This window comes from Crinia signifera, chromosome 2, assembly GCF_055691185.1.
Source record: "Crinia signifera chromosome 2, ASM5569118v1, whole genome shotgun sequence".
NCBI lineage: Eukaryota > Metazoa > Chordata > Amphibia > Anura > Myobatrachidae > Crinia > Crinia signifera.
Genome location: NC_139218.1, coordinates 264,610,846 through 264,629,042, shown reverse-complemented (window position 1 = coordinate 264,629,042; position 18,197 = coordinate 264,610,846). Strand labels below are relative to the sequence as shown.

The following is an 18,197-nucleotide window of genomic DNA, read 5'->3' as shown; positions in this document are numbered from 1 at the left end:
GCTGACGCAAAGCCGGATGCATCTGGAGAGGAGCATGACTTGACACTCCACCATCTTTGCATGCTTCCAAACTCCTCTCTCTAACCTCCTCTCTCGGCTTCTCCCAGTGGTCTGACACCTCTACTCATGAGGAAGGCCACTGCCTTGACCTTGTTTTCACCAGGCTGTGCCAAGTCTCTGATTTCACTAACACTCCCTTCCCTCTCTCTGATCATAATCTCATCACCCTCTTGCTCTCCTCCATTACCCCAAGCTCACTGACACTGAAATGATGCATGCCTACTCCAACCCGCAGAAATACCAATGCTAATAATTTTCCACAACTTTCTACCTTCCTGCAACAACAGCTCTCACTAATTTCTACATTTACCTCTTCTGACTCTGCTGTTTCCCACCTCTACCAGACTCTTGAAACAGCCCTTGATGAAGTGGCTCCAGCTACCCATTACACCCCACGTAGGCTTAGATGCCAACCGTGGCACTCCAAAAAAACAAGACAACTACGAAATCAGTCATGTAAAGTAGAACGCCAATAGCAAAAATCTCATAATATGACTGATTTCCTCACATATAAGACTAGCTACCACTCCTACTGCAATTTTTTGAACACTGCCAAACAAACATACTACCAATCTCTCATTTCTTCTCATGCCACCAACCCTAAGCGACTTTTTAACACATTTAAATCTCTTCTGTACCCTCCCCCTCCTCCCTCACCGGCTACCATCAGTGCACAAGAACTTGCCTCCTACTTTAAGGACAAGATTAGGGATGCCAATCCCGGGGCATTTTTTCAATCCCGGGATTCGGGATTGAAAAATGCTCAATCCCGGGAATCCCGGGTTTGGCCTCCCTAATAAAAAAAAAGCATGACCCGCCCCCAAATGTCACTAAATGCCACAGCCACCCCCCAATCTTGCCCATCCCCCCTGCCCTGCACTGTCACTTACAGAGGTAGTGGTGACAGGCAGCAGCAGGACCGACCATCCATCTCCAGCGGCGGGGCGGGCGATAGCAGCGCAGCGGGCATGTGTCTGGGCGTCCGGATCCGACCATCCATCTCCAGCGGCGGGGCGTGCGTGCGGGCGATGGCAACACAGTGGGCATGTGGCTGGGCGTCCGGATCCCTGACAGTGTGCTGCACTGACCGGAATGGCGGTGGACGGGCTGCGCAGCGTGGCGTGATGTCAGGGGTCACGCTGCGCAGCCTGGGCGCCGTCATGCCTGTCATCAAAGCACACTGCCAGTGAACACAGAACCAGCCGTCCACCAGGGGTCAGCAGCAGTCAGCCGGGCAGCATCTGAGCCATTAGGTGCTTAGCGCTGCCCGGCTTTAGGCACTGGGGTACTAATCCCGAAATCTCGGGATTGAAAGCTTCAATCCCGGGATTGAAATTCCGACGATTTTAGGCCAAAATCCCAGGATCCCGCCGATCCCGATCCCGGGATTGGCCTCCCTAGACAAGATAGATAACATCTGAGATGAAATGGTATGCTCTTCCACTACCTCTAACCCTCTTTCTTCCCCACCTGAACCCTCTGGCACTTTCTCTTCATTTGAGCCCACAAATGAAAAGGAAGTATCCACACTCTTCTTATCCTCCTACTCTACTACCTCTCCTCTTGATCCAATACCTGCACAAGTCATTAAAAATCTATCTCCTGTGCTTATTCCAACCTTAACTAAAATCTGCAATCTCTCTCTTGCTACTGGTACTTTTCCTTCTCTGCTCAAACATGCAGTGATTACTCCCATTCTGAAAAAAACACATTTATGACCCTAACTCTCTCTCTAACTATCGTCCTATATCTCAGCTCCCATGCCTCTCCAAGCTACTCGAGAGGCTTGCCTACTCTCGCCTTACAAACTTTCTTAACTCTCAAACCCTTTTAGACCCGCTTCATTCAGGCTTTCGCTCCCAACACTCCACTGAGACAGCACTGACTAAAGTGGTTAATGATATGGTAATTGCTAAGTCTAAAAGCCATTACTCTCTACTTATTCTTCTAGATCTTTCTGCTGCGTTTGACACTGTGGATCACACTCTTCTCCTACAAACATTACACTCCCTAGGTGTTAATGATACAGCCCTTTCCTGGTTCACATCTTACCTATCTGATCGCTCTTTCAGTGTTCGCTTCTCTAACTCTACTTCCTCTTCATTACCTCTGTCAGTCGGAGTTCCGCAAGGCTCAGTCTTAGGTCCTCTGCTTTTCTCAATCTATACTTCCTCTCTTGGCAAACTAATCAGCTCTTTCGGATTTCAGTATCACTTGTATGCGGATGATACTCAAATCTATCAACCCCAGAGTTGTCACCAGTGGTTTTGGTCCGAGTCTCTGAATGCCTCTCTGCCATCTCATCTTGGATGTCTTCTGGCCAACTCAAACTCAATATTTCCAAAACGGAATTACTTATATTCCCGCCAACTAAGAAAAGTTACCATCCTGATATCTCTATCGCTGTTGACAACTTAACAATCTACCTTACCCCACAAGCTCATTGCTATGGGGTCATCCTTGACTCTGAACTGTCCTTTCTTCCACACATTCAATCTGTCTCCAAATCATGTTACATGCATCTAAAAAACATATCCAAAATATGACCATATCTCACACAAGACACTACTAAATCTCTTATCCATGCACTCATTATATCCCACATTGATTATTGCAATAGTCTCCTGACTGGTCTTCCCAAGAACAGACTTTCACCACTGCAATCCTTTTTAAATGCTGCTGCTAGGCTGATCTTCCTGGCAAGATGCTCATCATCTGCTGATCCGCTCTGCCAGTCCCTCCATTGGTTGCCTGTATCTTACCGTATTCAATATTAAACACTTTTACTCGCATATAAAGCTATTAACCATACAGCACCCACATATATCTCCTTACTTATCACAAAATATCTCCCATCTCGACCTCTCTGCTCTGCACAAGATCTGCGTCTCTCTTCTGCACGAATCACTAGCTCCCATTCACTATTACAGGACTTTCATCGGGCTGCTCCCATCCTATGGAATGCCCTTCCATGCACAAAAAGATTTCTTGCTAGCCTCCAAACTTTCAAGTGTTCCCTGAAAACTCACCTCTTCAGGCAAGCCTATCATATTTAAGTTCTACACGCATAACCCTCTGAGGCACTTATGTATTATATAGCTTCCCTTCTGGACTTCTAACTTGGTGGGGCTGCTATGCTATTACTGGTGCCTGTCCTTGTGTTTCCCTCCTATATCCCTATAGATCAGGGGTGTCCAAACTTTTTGCGACGAGGGCCAGATTTGGTGAAGTGTAAATGTGTGGGGGCCGACCATTCAGCCTGACATTCTTTCAATCATTAATCACATCAGAATGGTCCCCCACTCTGCCCCCATTCGCTGTATGTCCCCCAGCGTGCCCCCATTCACTGTATATGTCCCCCAGCCTGCCCCTTCACTGTATTTCCCCCAGCCTGCCCCCATTCACTGTATGTCCCCCAGCCTGCCCCTCCTTCACTGTATGTTCCCCATTCACTGTATGACCCCCATTCACTATGTACCCCACTCTGCCCCCATTCACTGTATGTCCCCCAGCCTGCTCCCCCTTCTCTGAATGGCCATCACTGCCTCCATTCACTGTATGTCCCCCACTCTGCCCCCTCCCTTCTCTGTATGTTTCCCAGCCCCTTGTGTGAGCCTGAGGACAGAGAGGCAAAGCAGTCACTGCAAGGACAGGAGATGCTTGGGCTCCCGCTGCTGCCCTCCTCTGCTCTGCATGTTACGGGAGCAAGCTTCCCCCTTGCTGCCCCCCTCCCCAAACACTGCTGTCACTGTGATTGTGGAGTAGGGTGATATAAGATTGCAGCAGCAGGGGTAGGACGCCAAACACATCTGACTGTGGCGGCCGGCACCGCCTCACTGCAGCAGACAGCAAGGTAAAGGTGCGCTCGCCGGGGCCCCACCTTTATTGTCCTGTGCTGATGCTCTGCCCGCTTCCAGCTGGAGGCTGTGGGCCACTTGAAATGACAGGACGGGCCGCATTTGGCCCCCGGGCCTGACTTTGGACATGCCTGCTATAGATGGTAAGCTTGCAGCAGGGCCCTGCTACCTCTATGTCTGTCTGTTGTTACCCAGTTTGTTTTATCACTGTCTACTATTGTAAAGTGCAACGGAATCTGCTGCGCTATATACGAAACTGTAAGTAAGTAAATAAATAAATAAATAATGACTTTCCAGGGCCCATATAACTAATCATTCTACTTCATCCCCATGTGTTCCCACGTTACAAATACACCCTAAAGCACGTGGCAAATAAATTAATACATATTGCTATGGAGATTTGCAAAAATAATTTTAAACACATCACAGATACATTCTAATTACTTTACACGATCCATCTACCTTGTATAGCCATAGCAACGGTAGTCCCGGAGATAACTCCTTGATTTCCCAGCCTTATCACAAATAGCTTGCTGCATGGGATCTGATAATTGAAATGTAGAGGACAGATTCTACACTACATGCTATGGCTGCCTTCTGGACTAGCAATTTTAATGATGACTTTTCTAGAGCAAATATGTCTGCTGTCCTGCCCCATCCCCTTTTGATCGCTACTCTTTCTCGCTCTGTCCCGTACTCTTCTCTGTCCAATGCTGTCCTGCGCCCTACTTTCCCCCCTTCCTCCATTGCTTACGCTCTAAGCTGCGGATTTACTTGTTTCTAGGCTGTTCTGCTGCTCCTGAATTGGGAGCCATTGGATGGGCTCATGAATACTGGAGAAAGGACAGTTTTTTGGGCCTAATTCAGACCTGATCGCAGGACAAATTTCTGCTCAAAATGGGCAAAACCATGTTTCATACAGGTGCGGAAAATGTAACATGTACAGAGAGAGTTAGAGTTGGGTGGGGTGTGTTCAAACTAAACTCTATATTGCAGTGTAAAAATAAAGCAGCCAGTATTTACCCTGCACAGAAACAAAATAACTCACCCAAATCTAACTCTCTCTGCACATATGACATCTGCCCCCACCTGCAGTGCAGCATGGTTTTGCCCATTTTGACAAATAAATGTATCCTTTGATGAGGTCTAAATTAGGCCATTAATTCATAAAGCCTTATGCAGCACTGTACATTGAATGGATCACGACATGAAATCACAAAGACAAATTATATGCCCTCATCAAAAAGAGGGTTATCGTGGCTCTTCCAAAATGAACTTGCAATCTAACATCAGAATAACAACAGATGTGAGGCGGTTTTTGTCTATAAACTTACTTTTATAAGTTCTATAGGTTGATGTACAAACAATAACTAATCTGACATAAGAATGGTTTCCTTTTTTTCCCATTCTATTGGTAACATGCTCCTTAAATTTTATGCTTAGAATGTTTGGTACTTATTTACATTCACGGCGCCAGCATGGCGCCGCGCGTCAGAGTCCCTTTGCGGGGCTCGCTTCGCTCGCCCACGCTGCGGGCTCGGTGGCTCGCTGCGCTCGCCACGCTATTTAAAATCAACTCCATGCCAACATGGATAGTGGAGGTATGAACTATCCATGTTGGCATGGCGTTAACTTCGTTTATTTTACATAGTTTGTGGCGAGCGTAACCCGGAAGTAGCGCGGCGCCATGCTGGCGCCGTGAAAGTAAAGTAGTACCGAATGTTTAAACCAAAGTTTATTACTAATACCCCTAATGCCAAATGGTGTGCTGTACATTTATATACTGTATATATATATACCAAAGTAATAAATGCCAAATTGTAGGTCGAATTTGGACCCAATGAATCATTATACAGATGAAGAGTTGTGGAAAGCTTTAGAAAGAACACACATGACAAAACACGTACGTATGTCACGCACCAATACCTAGCCGAAGCTGATGTAGTATCCATAGGAAACATGCAACATTGAAGTAATAACCCCCTAAACTAAATTTACCCCACAAATTGACAGATATGCAATTTTCTGATAATATATAAATCTTTTTAAATTGTGTGTGTGTGTGTGTGTACATTTTTCTATAGCAGTACTCTGTGTTTTTTTTTTAATGTTTTTTTCTATTCTGACTCGGGTAGATGTATTAAGTCTGGAGAAGCCAATCATATCTGGTCAAGTTACAGGCTGGGTTTGGAAAATGGAAGTTAGAAGATGATTGGTTGCTGCATTATCGCTCTCAACTTTATCACTTCTCGAAGAGTAATACATTTGCTTCTATGTGCAGAAGCTTGCCTTCCCATCGCCGTGGCACTTCTTTAAATACGGTTGAATAAATAAATTCTAACACATTTAGAATAAGAAAATACAAACAGCTCTGTCCAGCACTTAAATTCTAGTTTAAACTCTTGTACATAGATATTTGGGAAATATTTATAGGAACAAGTATTTCAGTATAATTCAATGTAATGATAATAATAGGAATGATTTTGAGTCTGATGTAGCAGCGACCTTGCATGCAGTGGAGCAAAGTTTTTCATCTGCACAATCTGTACAGTTCTGTGCACTGCTCCATAAAAAAGAAATCTTGGAACTTCAAACGATTCAGAGAAGAGCAATAACATTGATTAAGTGTATGGAGTCATTGGATTATGAGGAAAGGCTAGCCAGATTAGGGGCCAGAGCCATTAAGATTCAAAAGTGATACATTTGAGAATGATAAACAACCAACAAATCAGATCCTGTCTGACATTTTTTCAAACACAATCTGTGACATAACAGGTAGATGATTGGCTGGCTGTGTATTAGTCTCCATTTTATCTTTGAAGCTTAGTGCATCTGGCCCTACTGTAGGTATGTTTACGTTAGTAAAACCGGCGTCTAAGCAGAGATATGATTACTATATATGGTACTTGTGTAAAAACAGGGAGCCCACTAAGCAAATTGCTTAGCGGGCGATTCTGCGTAAGAAAAGCGCATCGCATGCGTACGATGCGATCACATGTGATGCGATGCGATTTCCCTATGTAATTTATTCACTTCACTGTGGCCGTGGGTGCGATACGATCGGATCGCATGCATTCTCACCGCAAAATCGCATGCGATTGCATGCGATTTTATAGGGCAGTGGTTCCAAAACTGTGTACCTAGGCTCCTTGGGGTACCTCAGGACACTTGCAGGGATGCCTTGGGTTGGTGGGCCAGGATCAATTCATATTATTAATGGTCAATGTAACAGGTAAAACTAGTGCTGGTGGCTGCCAACATAATATATGTGGACAAACAGAAGCAAATCCTGTCCCTCATTAGATAACTGTGACATATAAACACAATGCACTTCATTTAATATTTTTTTTTCAGAATTCCTCAATAAGAAGCATTTGACCTAGGGGTGCCTTGAAAACATTTTGATGCTCTAGGACGCCGTGATTTAAAAAAGTTTGGGAACCCCTGTTATAGGGTGAGATGCCATTGACTTTGCTATACATTTGTATAACATGCAATGAGATTTAGGCACCCCCCCCCCCCCACCACGAGGCGTGGCAGAACGCGTCCTCCCAACCTTTTCATACCCCCACTATCCACGTCGGTGTGGAGTTGTTTTTATATAGTGTGGCGAGCCACCGAGCACGAAGCATGGTGAGGGGACGCGGAATACATGTAAGGTAATCCGCGTCCGCTCGCCACGCTTCGGGCTCGGTGGCTCGCCACACTATATAAAATCGACTCCACGCTGACGTGGATAGTGGGGGTATGAAAAGGTCAGAGGACGTGTTCTGCCGCCGCCCTACATGCTTCGGGGTGGCATGGATAGTGGTGGGGGGGGGGGTGCCTAAATCTCATTGCATCTCATACAAATGTATAGCAAAGTCAATGGCATCGCATCCTGTAAAATCACATGCGACCGCATTCGATTTTGCTTTGATGTGCAGTGCGATTGCATCGCACCGCCCGCGGGTAGAGAGCAGTGAATAAATTACATAGGAAAATCGCATTGCATGCAAAAAATCGCATGCGATGTGATTTGCCCACGGTGCCTTACATATGCTAATTGGGCGCCCGGATAATAAGGGTCAATACAGAGAACTATCAGGTGATCTGTTTACGAAGAGGTCTGTACACAGGACACATGGCCACCCCCTAAGGTTAGAGGATAGGAAGTTTTGCACCCAGTGAAGGAAGTGGTTAATTACAGTAAGTACATTTAGGATATGGAATACTCAGGGCCGGCGCCACCACTAGGCAGCTTTAGGCATTTGCCTGGGTTTGCCGGCCACTGGAGGGCGGCACTTGGGAGCAGGTCAGTGGCATGGAGCAAGGTGAGTAGCGCCCGCACCCCGTCCCCTCCGCAAAGCTAGTTGAGCCTCATCGGCACTGCTCACCCGTACCACCGCTGGCTTGCTATACCAACACCCGCCACCCATAGAGCTGCTGTAAGTTTTGATGGTGCGATCAATGTTTCATCTAATACCAAAAGGTAGTTCTACTTTTAGATGGACACATGGATCTCCACTAGGGAAGGACTTTGCAGTAGTATAAAGACACATATATTAAAGATACCAAACAATTCATAGTTATACAGTGGTGCCTATTTAGACTATATTATATGTACACGCTAGTGTATCCCTGAGGGCAGGGTGATCACTGGCAGAGCAGCTCTTCAATCTACTCTGGTAAAGTAGTGCTAGAGATCACCCCTAAAAAATGTTTGTTTAAAAAAAAAATGTCTGCTATGGTAGATGGGCACACTTGCGGAATCGGTACATCTGTCAGACCAGACTTAGGTAGTCAGTCATTAGGTCGACCCCGGAAGGTCGACAGGGTTAAAGGTCAACATGGGTTTAGGTCGACAGTCATTAGGTCGACATGAGTTTTTCACTGTTTTTGACCCGAATGTTGACACAGTCGACATGGACACAGTTGGAGTTGAACCGCAGCCCCTCGCAGCGCTCGCTTCGCTATGCTTCGGGCATGGTGCCTCGCTATGCTCGGCACGCTATTTTATTCTCCCACCACGCCCTAGTGGATGGTAGGGCATGAAATACCGCCTGTCAGCACATGTCGGCTCAAAAAACAGTGAAAAACTCATGTCGACCTAATGACTGTCGACCTAAACCCATGTCGACCTTAAGTCACGTCGACCTTGACCCATGTCGACCTTTAACCCTGTCGACCTTCCGGGGTCTACCTAATGACTGTCGACCTAAGTGTGGTCTGACAGATGACCGTTTCCCACACTTGCATACTTTCTCTGAATGACTGGAAGACTGCTGAAAATTGGGTAGTGCTGGTAGACTCCCCTATTATTTATGCTGACCAGGCCGCCCACTTGCCCAGGAAAGTGGACTAGCAAGAGAGCTGATGCCCCAAGTCGAGCTGAATTGAATCATTGTGCATGCGCGCCCATTTCAATGCTGGTTAATACATTATTGTGTAGAAGGGTTATGGCCACAATGGCACAATCATGTAATTACACCAACTGGCCCATCCAATTTCCTGCACCATGCCCCCAAGCTGAGACGACCCGGCAGTCCTTTCCCAGTACAGGCATCCAGAAAGTCGGCAAGTTCTGTATATGCTAAACCAAAGATACAGCATAGGTAGGTGTTATCCTGATGGTGTAGGTGTCTCTGTCTGTCACGGTAGATAGGTTGCAGTCCCTTTTTATATTACGCATATTTAAATGAATGTTTATCAATTCAGAATACAAGCACTTAATCCATTGTAATGCATATTGCAGGTAGCACAGCTGCAGGGAAAACTACACTATCAGGTAACGGAGAACGGAAGTAATTTCTCGGTTGGAGAAAGACAGCTGCTGTGCATGGCACGTGCTTTACTAAGAAACAGTAAGGTAAGTGCGCAGATTTAAATGACAACCTACAGATGGAGCAGATCTAAACTAAATAATTTAAAATAAAATAGTGACTGGCACAAAGGTTGCCAATTACGCTACTTCTTCCTAACTGTGCCTTAGTACCAAACTAACCCAAAGTACCAAAGTACTTAGTACCAAACCAAACCCAAAGAACTATAGAAAAATAGTGTGGCACACAGAAGGAACCATGTAGTATATCTTAGCTCTGCGTGCCTAGACATAGTTGTGGCAGACCAATTATTTTATGCTCACTTATTCCTTAATTCTCCATGTGATAAATAAGTGTGCTCTGCGCTTTTATGATCGCTGCTTTTTTGTTTTTTAGATTACTGGTATAATAGATAAAAAGCGCTTGTTAGGTGAGGTTTTAAATGAAAAAAAAAAAAAATATATATATACATATATATATATATATATATAATATTCCAAGGTAAAGATCACACTCTCCTCCAAATAGATGTCAACTGCTACATATATATATATATATATATATATATATATATATATATATATATATATATATATATATATATATATATATATATATATATAGAGCAGGGGCCAGGCACTCCCAACGAAGAAATAACTGTAGCCGGTGCCTTCACAAGAAGGTAATACAAGGAGCAAAGGTGCGGCACTCTCGGCGTAATAAAGAGGCAGGAGACAGTTCCTTTACATCAACGTTTCAATTTCATTTACGAAATTTTCATCAGATCCTGATGAAAATTTCGAAAATTAAATTGAAACGTTGATGTAAAGGAACTGTCTCCTGCCTCTTTATTACGCCGAGAGTGCCGCACCTTTGCTCCTTATATATATATATATATATATATATATATATATATATAGCTTTGAGAGAAAAATGAGGACACTCACCGGGCTTCATACATGGATAATCAATTTTCTTTTAATCCATCTTCAGCAGTTCAGACATAAAGTGCAATGTGCATGACAGTGGGCCCCAACGTTTCGGTCTGCCCCCAGACCTTTGTCAAGGCCCCTACCATCTCCTCCTAAAGTGCACTATATATTTTTTCATGTGCATGGCCACAAATATATAACACTAATAATGAAAAATAAAACATGTATAAATCATTTCATTTTCACACTTTCATTTATTTAGATATTACTGTTAGATGAAGCAACTGCAGCAATTGATAATGAAACCGACGCCCTGATCCAGGAGACGATTAATGATGCATTTAGTGAATGCACTGTGCTTATTATAGCTCACCGCCTTAATTCTGTCTTTCACTGTAATAGGATCATGGTAATGGACAATGGAAACGTAAGTAAACACAGCATAATAACGTTTTTGAGTTTGAAGATCACTGACAAAGAGAGATTGCAGCAAAACTGCATCGTCTTTTTTTTCATTAATATATATTCTGCTCAGTATGACCCAATCCTAAATAATAAAACCACATCCATATAGTTTTTATATTAGCATATGTTGCAAATTGCTGACATTGCAAATGCAGAAACTCCTTACAGTAACAGCTGGACTAGTCCGAGTTAATGCTGAGTGTACTTTTTGCGTCCTCTTTTGCACCTACTGTACCTCATCCTAAAAGATATGCACCTTTTATGCACTTTCATGGTTTTATCTTACCAGTTAAATCCTCTCTTTAATGTAAAAATCTGTTTTTATGATTGGTTTTTGTTTTATTGTAAATTGCATACTATATATAGTAAATTGTATTTTTATTTTATATAATAAGGCCTTAGTATATATTTAGAATAGACCCCTTTGGTCGCATAATCCTTGAACTACTGTCCCAAAATATATATCAAAATTTGCCATTTGTTCCAACAAGATTATTCTAGAACTGCAGAATGCCATAGCACATAAAACATCCTAACATTTTTTTGTGTGTGCAGATCGTAGAGTTTGACAATCCATCAGCCCTTCTGTCAAGTGAACAGTCTACATTTCATGCCATGGCAATGGCAGCAGAAAGAACACATTAAAGAATGAAACCTGCAAGAATTTTACTACAGCCGTCATGTTTCTTAACATGTTTAATTTCCTCGATTCCATACAGGATCGCGGCAATGATCCCTGGCTGCCGATTGGTTATCCATTTGGAGGAGCGGGGAATCGGGACACATGATGTATGGGTCCATTAGCCATATTTCAGATTGTCAGCTGAAAACATGGCTTAGACCTTCAAACATAGCAAAGTAAAGGCTGGTTAGCTAGATCCACCTAGGCCTAGATATTTAGCAATTCTGTCTAACGCTGCAGTACAAACGTCTAAGGTTGCCACATTATTTTGGCTTATGTAACAATAAATATGGTCTAGATTTACCCACAACTAGGCTCATAAAAAATAATATAGAAACCTGGTACCTAGACCCTTCTGGTTGCATAAATAAGCTTACATAGGACTGTAAGACACGGCCAGATGCTATGAGAATAATATTGAACAGGCAGAGATATGTTTATACTGCCATATCAGAAACTGAGGGCAATAGCCCTGTGTATGATGCATAGCTTTTTTTAGTGGAACATCTTCACACCTCAACATTATCTCAAATATATGTAGCGTAGAAATCACTGGTTCTAGAAAACCTTGCGCTTCTTAGATCATTTATATTTTAATCAGATTAATGTTCAAAGATTTTGCGGAAAGCAAAATAAACTTTTTATGAGGAGTATATTTTTGAGCTGGACCTGCGAGGGTACAAAAGTTGCTTTAAGAGTAATATAACGTGTCAAAGTTTACCTTGTTACAAGCTAGACTACATAGAATCTAGGTTTGGTAGGTGAACTTGGTCACCCTGCGCACCCCTTATTGCAGCCCTAGGAACAAATCTGGGTGTTTTCCAACGCACCCCAAGTGTGGATCGATAGTGGAAAGAAATTGAAAAGTTCCTTTAGGCGCAAAGGTGTTTATTAGAATAAAAACAATCAATCACAAAAAACATCAAAAGGATAAAAGATACAAAAAATCCCTCTCACCCAGTGTCGGTGGTGGAGCCACAGATGGCAAAGGCAGAGTGTCCTAAAAATAGATCCACCCTGCAGGCTCCACGGGCTTAGCACTGGGCTGGGTCCTGGATAGTAGCAGCAGTCCTGGGCCAACGCGTTTCGATTCTCTGGGAATCTTTGTCAAGGCTCTTGACAAAGATTCCCAGAGAATCGAAACGCGTTGGCCCAGGACTGCTGCTACTATCCAGGACCCAGCCCAGTGCTAAGCCCGTGGAGCCTGCAGGGTGGATCTATTTTTAGGACACTCTGCCTTTGCCATCTGTGGCTCCACCACCGACACTGGGTGAGAGGGATTTTTTGTATCTTTTATCCTTTTGATGTTTTTTGTGATTGATTGTTTTTATTCTAATAAACACCTTTGCGCCTAAAGGAACTTTTCAATTTCTTTCCACTACATAGAATCTAGAGCACAATGGCCAGCAATGTAAAATATTTCCCAGGGGCACGTCACTAATAAGATTGTGTCCAAGCATGTTACACATTACAATACTCCTCATAACGTATTGTTAGGTTTTAAAAAGTCCTTATAATGAAAAAATAATTTAGCCAGAGAATAAGAATAGATGGTACAATGGTCATCTACCAGAAAAGGAGGAATTTGTTGGTGCAATTATATAACTACCATGATTAGAAATTACTGTACCGTTGCACATTTGTCTTAATTTGCCAAGAGTTGGGTGCAGGTTCCTCGGGTGTATGCAGACATATCAGGGTGTTAAAGGGAACAGGAGAAAGGCTGGGTGAGGGTTATCCCTTGAAGACAAGACTCTGAGGGCAGGAGCACACCTATTGTAACATGGATACAGAGGCGCTGGAACGTTTTTAGGTTGGGGGGTGCAAAATATAATCTCATTTTGGCGCCCCCTAAATTGCTATATGTTACCCCCGGGCACTATACACACTGGCAGCGGCATATATGCATGGGCATTATACACAGGGCAGCGGCATATATGCGTGGGCATTATACACAAGGCAGCGGCATTTTTGTATGGGCATTATACACAGGGCAGCGGCATATACACGTGGACATTATACACCGGGCAGCGGCATATACATGTGGCCAGAGACACCAGGACTGACATTAATCCAGGGGTTGTCATTTACTCGTAAAAAGTGGAAAAAGTGGCAGTGTCACCCCCAAACAGATTTATGTGATTATGTCTGATTATGATAATCAGACATAATTACATAAACCTGTTTGGGTGTGAATCCAGGGGTAAATGACAACCCCTGGATGTGTCAGTCACTGGGGAAGGGAGGGTGAGAGAAGCAGCATTGGCGGGCGCACATCTTCCCTGCCACCCGCCCGGCTATATTACTGATTAATCAGCTGCCCACCCGCCCGCCAGACTATATAACTGATTTATTATCAGCCGCCCGCCCGCCCCTATATTACTTATGTATTATCATCCGCCCGCCTATATTACATACCAGGCGCCGGGGATGGCTGCTGCCGCCGGGGAGATGTGTAGAAGACGCGCCCGCCAATCACAGTGTATGTGGAGGGGATGCGCCGGCAGTGATTGGCTGGCGCGTCTTATGCACATCTCCCCGGCGGCAGCAGCAGCCATCCCCGGCGGCTGGTATGAAATATAGGCGGCCGGGCGGATGATACTTATTTAATATAGGCGGGCGGGCGGCTGTAATATAGGCGGGCGGGCCGGACATACTGGCGCCTCAGTAATTTTGGGGGGGGGCAAGCTGCCCCCTCGCCCCCCCCTGTTCCGGCGCCACTGCATGGATATAGCAGTCTATATGATGCTTACCACAGCCCAGAATGGGACATAAATGATAAGAGCAACCTGCTGCACCACAAAATCCAGAATATTAGTTATTTGCCAATTTATTTGACATTTATGGAAAACGTGGTACATATAGCTGCTTACAAAACCTGCTAGAATTGAGAGCTGCTGTTTGCATGTGCCCGCCATTACTCTTCTATTAATGTAGAAAATGAAAGCTATATTACTTACTATTATATCACGGTAACAGCACATTTTTTTATAAAGATTAGCCACTTTGTGCGAGCTGAAGCCAAGGGGGAATTGGCAACAGAAGCCACAAGGAAGATTCTCGGTGGGTTTCAGACTGGTGGTGCGAGTGCAGGGGGTTATGAAACGCTGTCCTCAGGACCCAACACAGTCCATTTTCCAGGTGGTCACCCAACAGGTGCATTGCATGTACTACTGACTGACACACTTTGAAAGATCCACAGGTGGAGCTAATTATTTCACTTGATTCTGTGAGGAGACCTGCGAAACATGCACTGTGTGGGGTCCTGAGGACAGACTTTAAGAAGCTGTGGGGTAGAGGATGGCATGCTGGTGTGGGTGTTTTAGGGGTAAAAGGTGGCATGCTAGGGAGCCAATTTTTGGAAAATTTTCCAGGGCCACATTAAATTCTTAATCTGCCCAGGAAGGAAGAGCATTCCAGTAGAATTAGCATAACGTTGCAAACACAACTGCAGGAAAAGATACAAGCACAGATGCAACTGTGTGCAACTCAGAATTGGGAATAACTGTATAAGGAGGGATCCGACCCCCTTAACCAGGGCTGGGCAATTGCGGCCCTCCAGATGTTGAGGAACTACACATCCCAGGATGCTTTGCATTAGTTTTGCTATGTGGCCATGCTGAAACTGATGCAAGGCATGCTGGGATGTGTAGTTCCTCAATGTCTGGAGGGCCGCAATTGCCCAGCCCTGCCCTTAACAGACACACAAGACCTATTTTTTGGAATGTTTCCCATCTCAATCCATCCATGGCTGCAGCGACCTTCGTTATGCTGCTGCTGTGACTGAGCTTTCACACAACAAGATAGTTGTGGATTGCATTTCATTTACATAATCTACAGATATCACTATAGCAAATCCAATAGAATGGCTACTATACAAATCTTATCCCTCTAAAAAAAATAATAATAATAAAAAAAAACAATCAGAAACAGAGATGGTGCATTAAAGTTGCAGATAATGTTATATACGGTGGCCAGCAAAATAAAATAATTTTTATTTTTTTTGTAAGTTATGTCGTCACACCAAAAACACCATTCTTTTTCTCTTAATACATGTAAAATGTGTGTAACAATAAATCTCACTGAGGCAGTTATTTAGTCTGGAGAAGTGATGTTACTAATATATTCTTCTACACCTCATTTGAGTTCTTGAATGATTAAATAGAACATTATAAAAATTGTTAAACTAATTGTGATAACTACTTAAAGGTAGATCTCAGGTAGGTTGTTTTATTTACAATAAAATGTAGTGAGACGAATTGCAAAAAGTTGTGTAAAAATGTTAATTTAATCAATTATGCACAGCAAATGTTTGTTTGTTAATAATATGAAATAGCTACGGAGGAGATCTCCTTAGTAGGTCAACGTGACCACGCCTCATCAGGGAGGAACATGCTGGAAATCTGAAATCTGCAGCAGTATGGAACAACAAATCTTCAACTTGCATACAAACCTGTATCAACAGTGGGGCAACAGCACAGAGTAAATTTCATACTAGAACTATTTATAACTTATATGTGATATTTCCACATATACCTATAAGGTGCTATAAATGTCAAGAAGCTGGATATTATATATCAGTTTGATAAACAATGTAGAAACAAATACAGCTGCGCTTACATACAGGTGATGGCGGAGGAGCAGTGGAACATTTGCAGGCTATTTCCCAAAAATGAAAGCGATAACCTGGATAATAGCCTTGTGTACAAGCCTCCTTAACCGTTTTGGCAGTGTAACTGGAGTGGACCAGTGATTTTTGTACTCCTATATTCATGGACTATTGATGGCCAGCTTGCCATCTACAATTGTATTTTTGTTTAAAATAGAATATTTTGGATAATTTATATGTTAACATATTTGCTGCATTTCTTGAGAGGTATAGTTGTTAAATTTTGTTTTTAAAGTTAAATATATTTATAATGACAGATTAATAAATATTTATTTATAAAACAAAATTTTGTACACAATTTCCTTTTTGATGAAAATCTATATAAAAGTAGTAATTATATAACAATATGGGTAAATAACCTTTGGTAATGTGTATTCAGACAATGAATGAAAGCAAGCTGGCCAAACATGCACTTATTGGCATTACATTTGATCAATCAGTCACCTAATTTTAGATCTTGTAGGCTTCTGAATAATTAACATAATATACAGAATTTTGTCTGTATTACACCATACGGGAGCAAATGGTATTCTGATCCCATACATTAGAAGATCTTTGTTCCCACCAGACAGATACATCTTTAGGTGTGTACTCAGTTTAAGTGTAGTTTCACGGCGCCAGCATTGCCGCACGCTACTCCCGGGTCGCGTCCCCTTGCACTCAACACACTTTGTAAAATAATTCATACCCCCACTATCCACGTTGGCATGGAGTTGATTTTAGATAGTGTGGCGAGTGTATCGAGCCCGAAGCGTGGGCGAGCGCAGCGAGCCCCGCAAGGATACACAGACCCGGAAGTAGCGCGCGGCCATGCTGGCGCTGTGAAACTACACAAGTACCTAAGCTTCAATTGTCTTTGTAACTGGTTAAGAGATTCACCGCAAAATCTAATTTTTGAATCAGATTAAGTATATTCAGATAAAATAAACACTATAGTTTATATTTCTCTCTGTTTAGCTGACTTCTTGATGCCCTTCTACAGTTTTTTTTAGTCTTATTTCTTGCAGCAATGTTTTTTTTATTTTATTCTTTTTAGAAATGTGCAGACAAAGAAAGACTTTATCTGAATAAGTAAAGGCCCTCATAAACTAGTGCTACATATTGGGAGTGAAGTCACATGCGATTTCCCTTGAAGTCCTCAGGATCACATATGATACACTGTATGCAGTCCTTTTACATATGATGTATTGTATGCAATTCCAGTCATGGCTGCGGGATCTGATAATGCTTTGTGCAGCCATGACTATCTCCATCTCCAATACATTGCACACGGGACCATGCATCAGAAGTCAAACACATACGATTTAACACTTTTCACGTGATTTCTCAGTGTGGTGCATCATAATCAGGTGAAAAGGCCCCAAACCACACTTTTTTATGGGCAACTTAAGACATGTGCCCAATCCACACTATTTTATGGGCAAATTAAGACATGTGCAAATCCAAATCAACTCAAATTAATAAGGTCTTTTTTTCTTTGCTGTGGAATACCAATACAAGTAAAACCTAGTCAGCACTGCAGTAATCGTTAAACACGAATAAAGATTTAAACAGACAAAGTTTATGAGGGGGATCAAACTACCAATGAAAAATATGAATTGCCATCTCATCTCGCACCCTGCGACTGCCCACATAAGCCATGGAGAGCCCGGCTGCTACCTTCACTTTAGCTTACGTGGTGTTCGCTGTGTGCTTTGTTTTCAATGAGTTCCACTCGGCCGGCATTACGGT

The 18,197-nt window shown here is 43.1% G+C and overlaps 1 protein-coding gene across 4 annotated transcripts in view; it reads left to right on the top strand.

The window, feature by feature from the left end:
- Positions 1-12,665, top strand: part of LOC146057371 (ATP-binding cassette sub-family C member 5-like) — a 136,434-nt gene extending 123,769 nt beyond the window's left edge. For all 4 annotated transcript variants that reach the window (XM_083168519.1, XM_083168520.1, XM_083168521.1 and 1 more), the window contains 4 exons: positions 5,742-5,820; positions 9,652-9,765; positions 10,913-11,077; positions 11,671-12,665. In XM_083168519.1, coding sequence (XP_083024645.1) covers positions 5,742-5,820; positions 9,652-9,765; positions 10,913-11,077; positions 11,671-11,760 — 448 coding nt within the window. In that variant the 3' untranslated portion in view covers positions 11,761-12,665. The remainder of the gene's footprint in view (positions 1-5,741; positions 5,821-9,651; positions 9,766-10,912; positions 11,078-11,670) is intronic.
- The last annotated feature ends 5,532 nt before the right edge of the window (positions 12,666-18,197 follow it).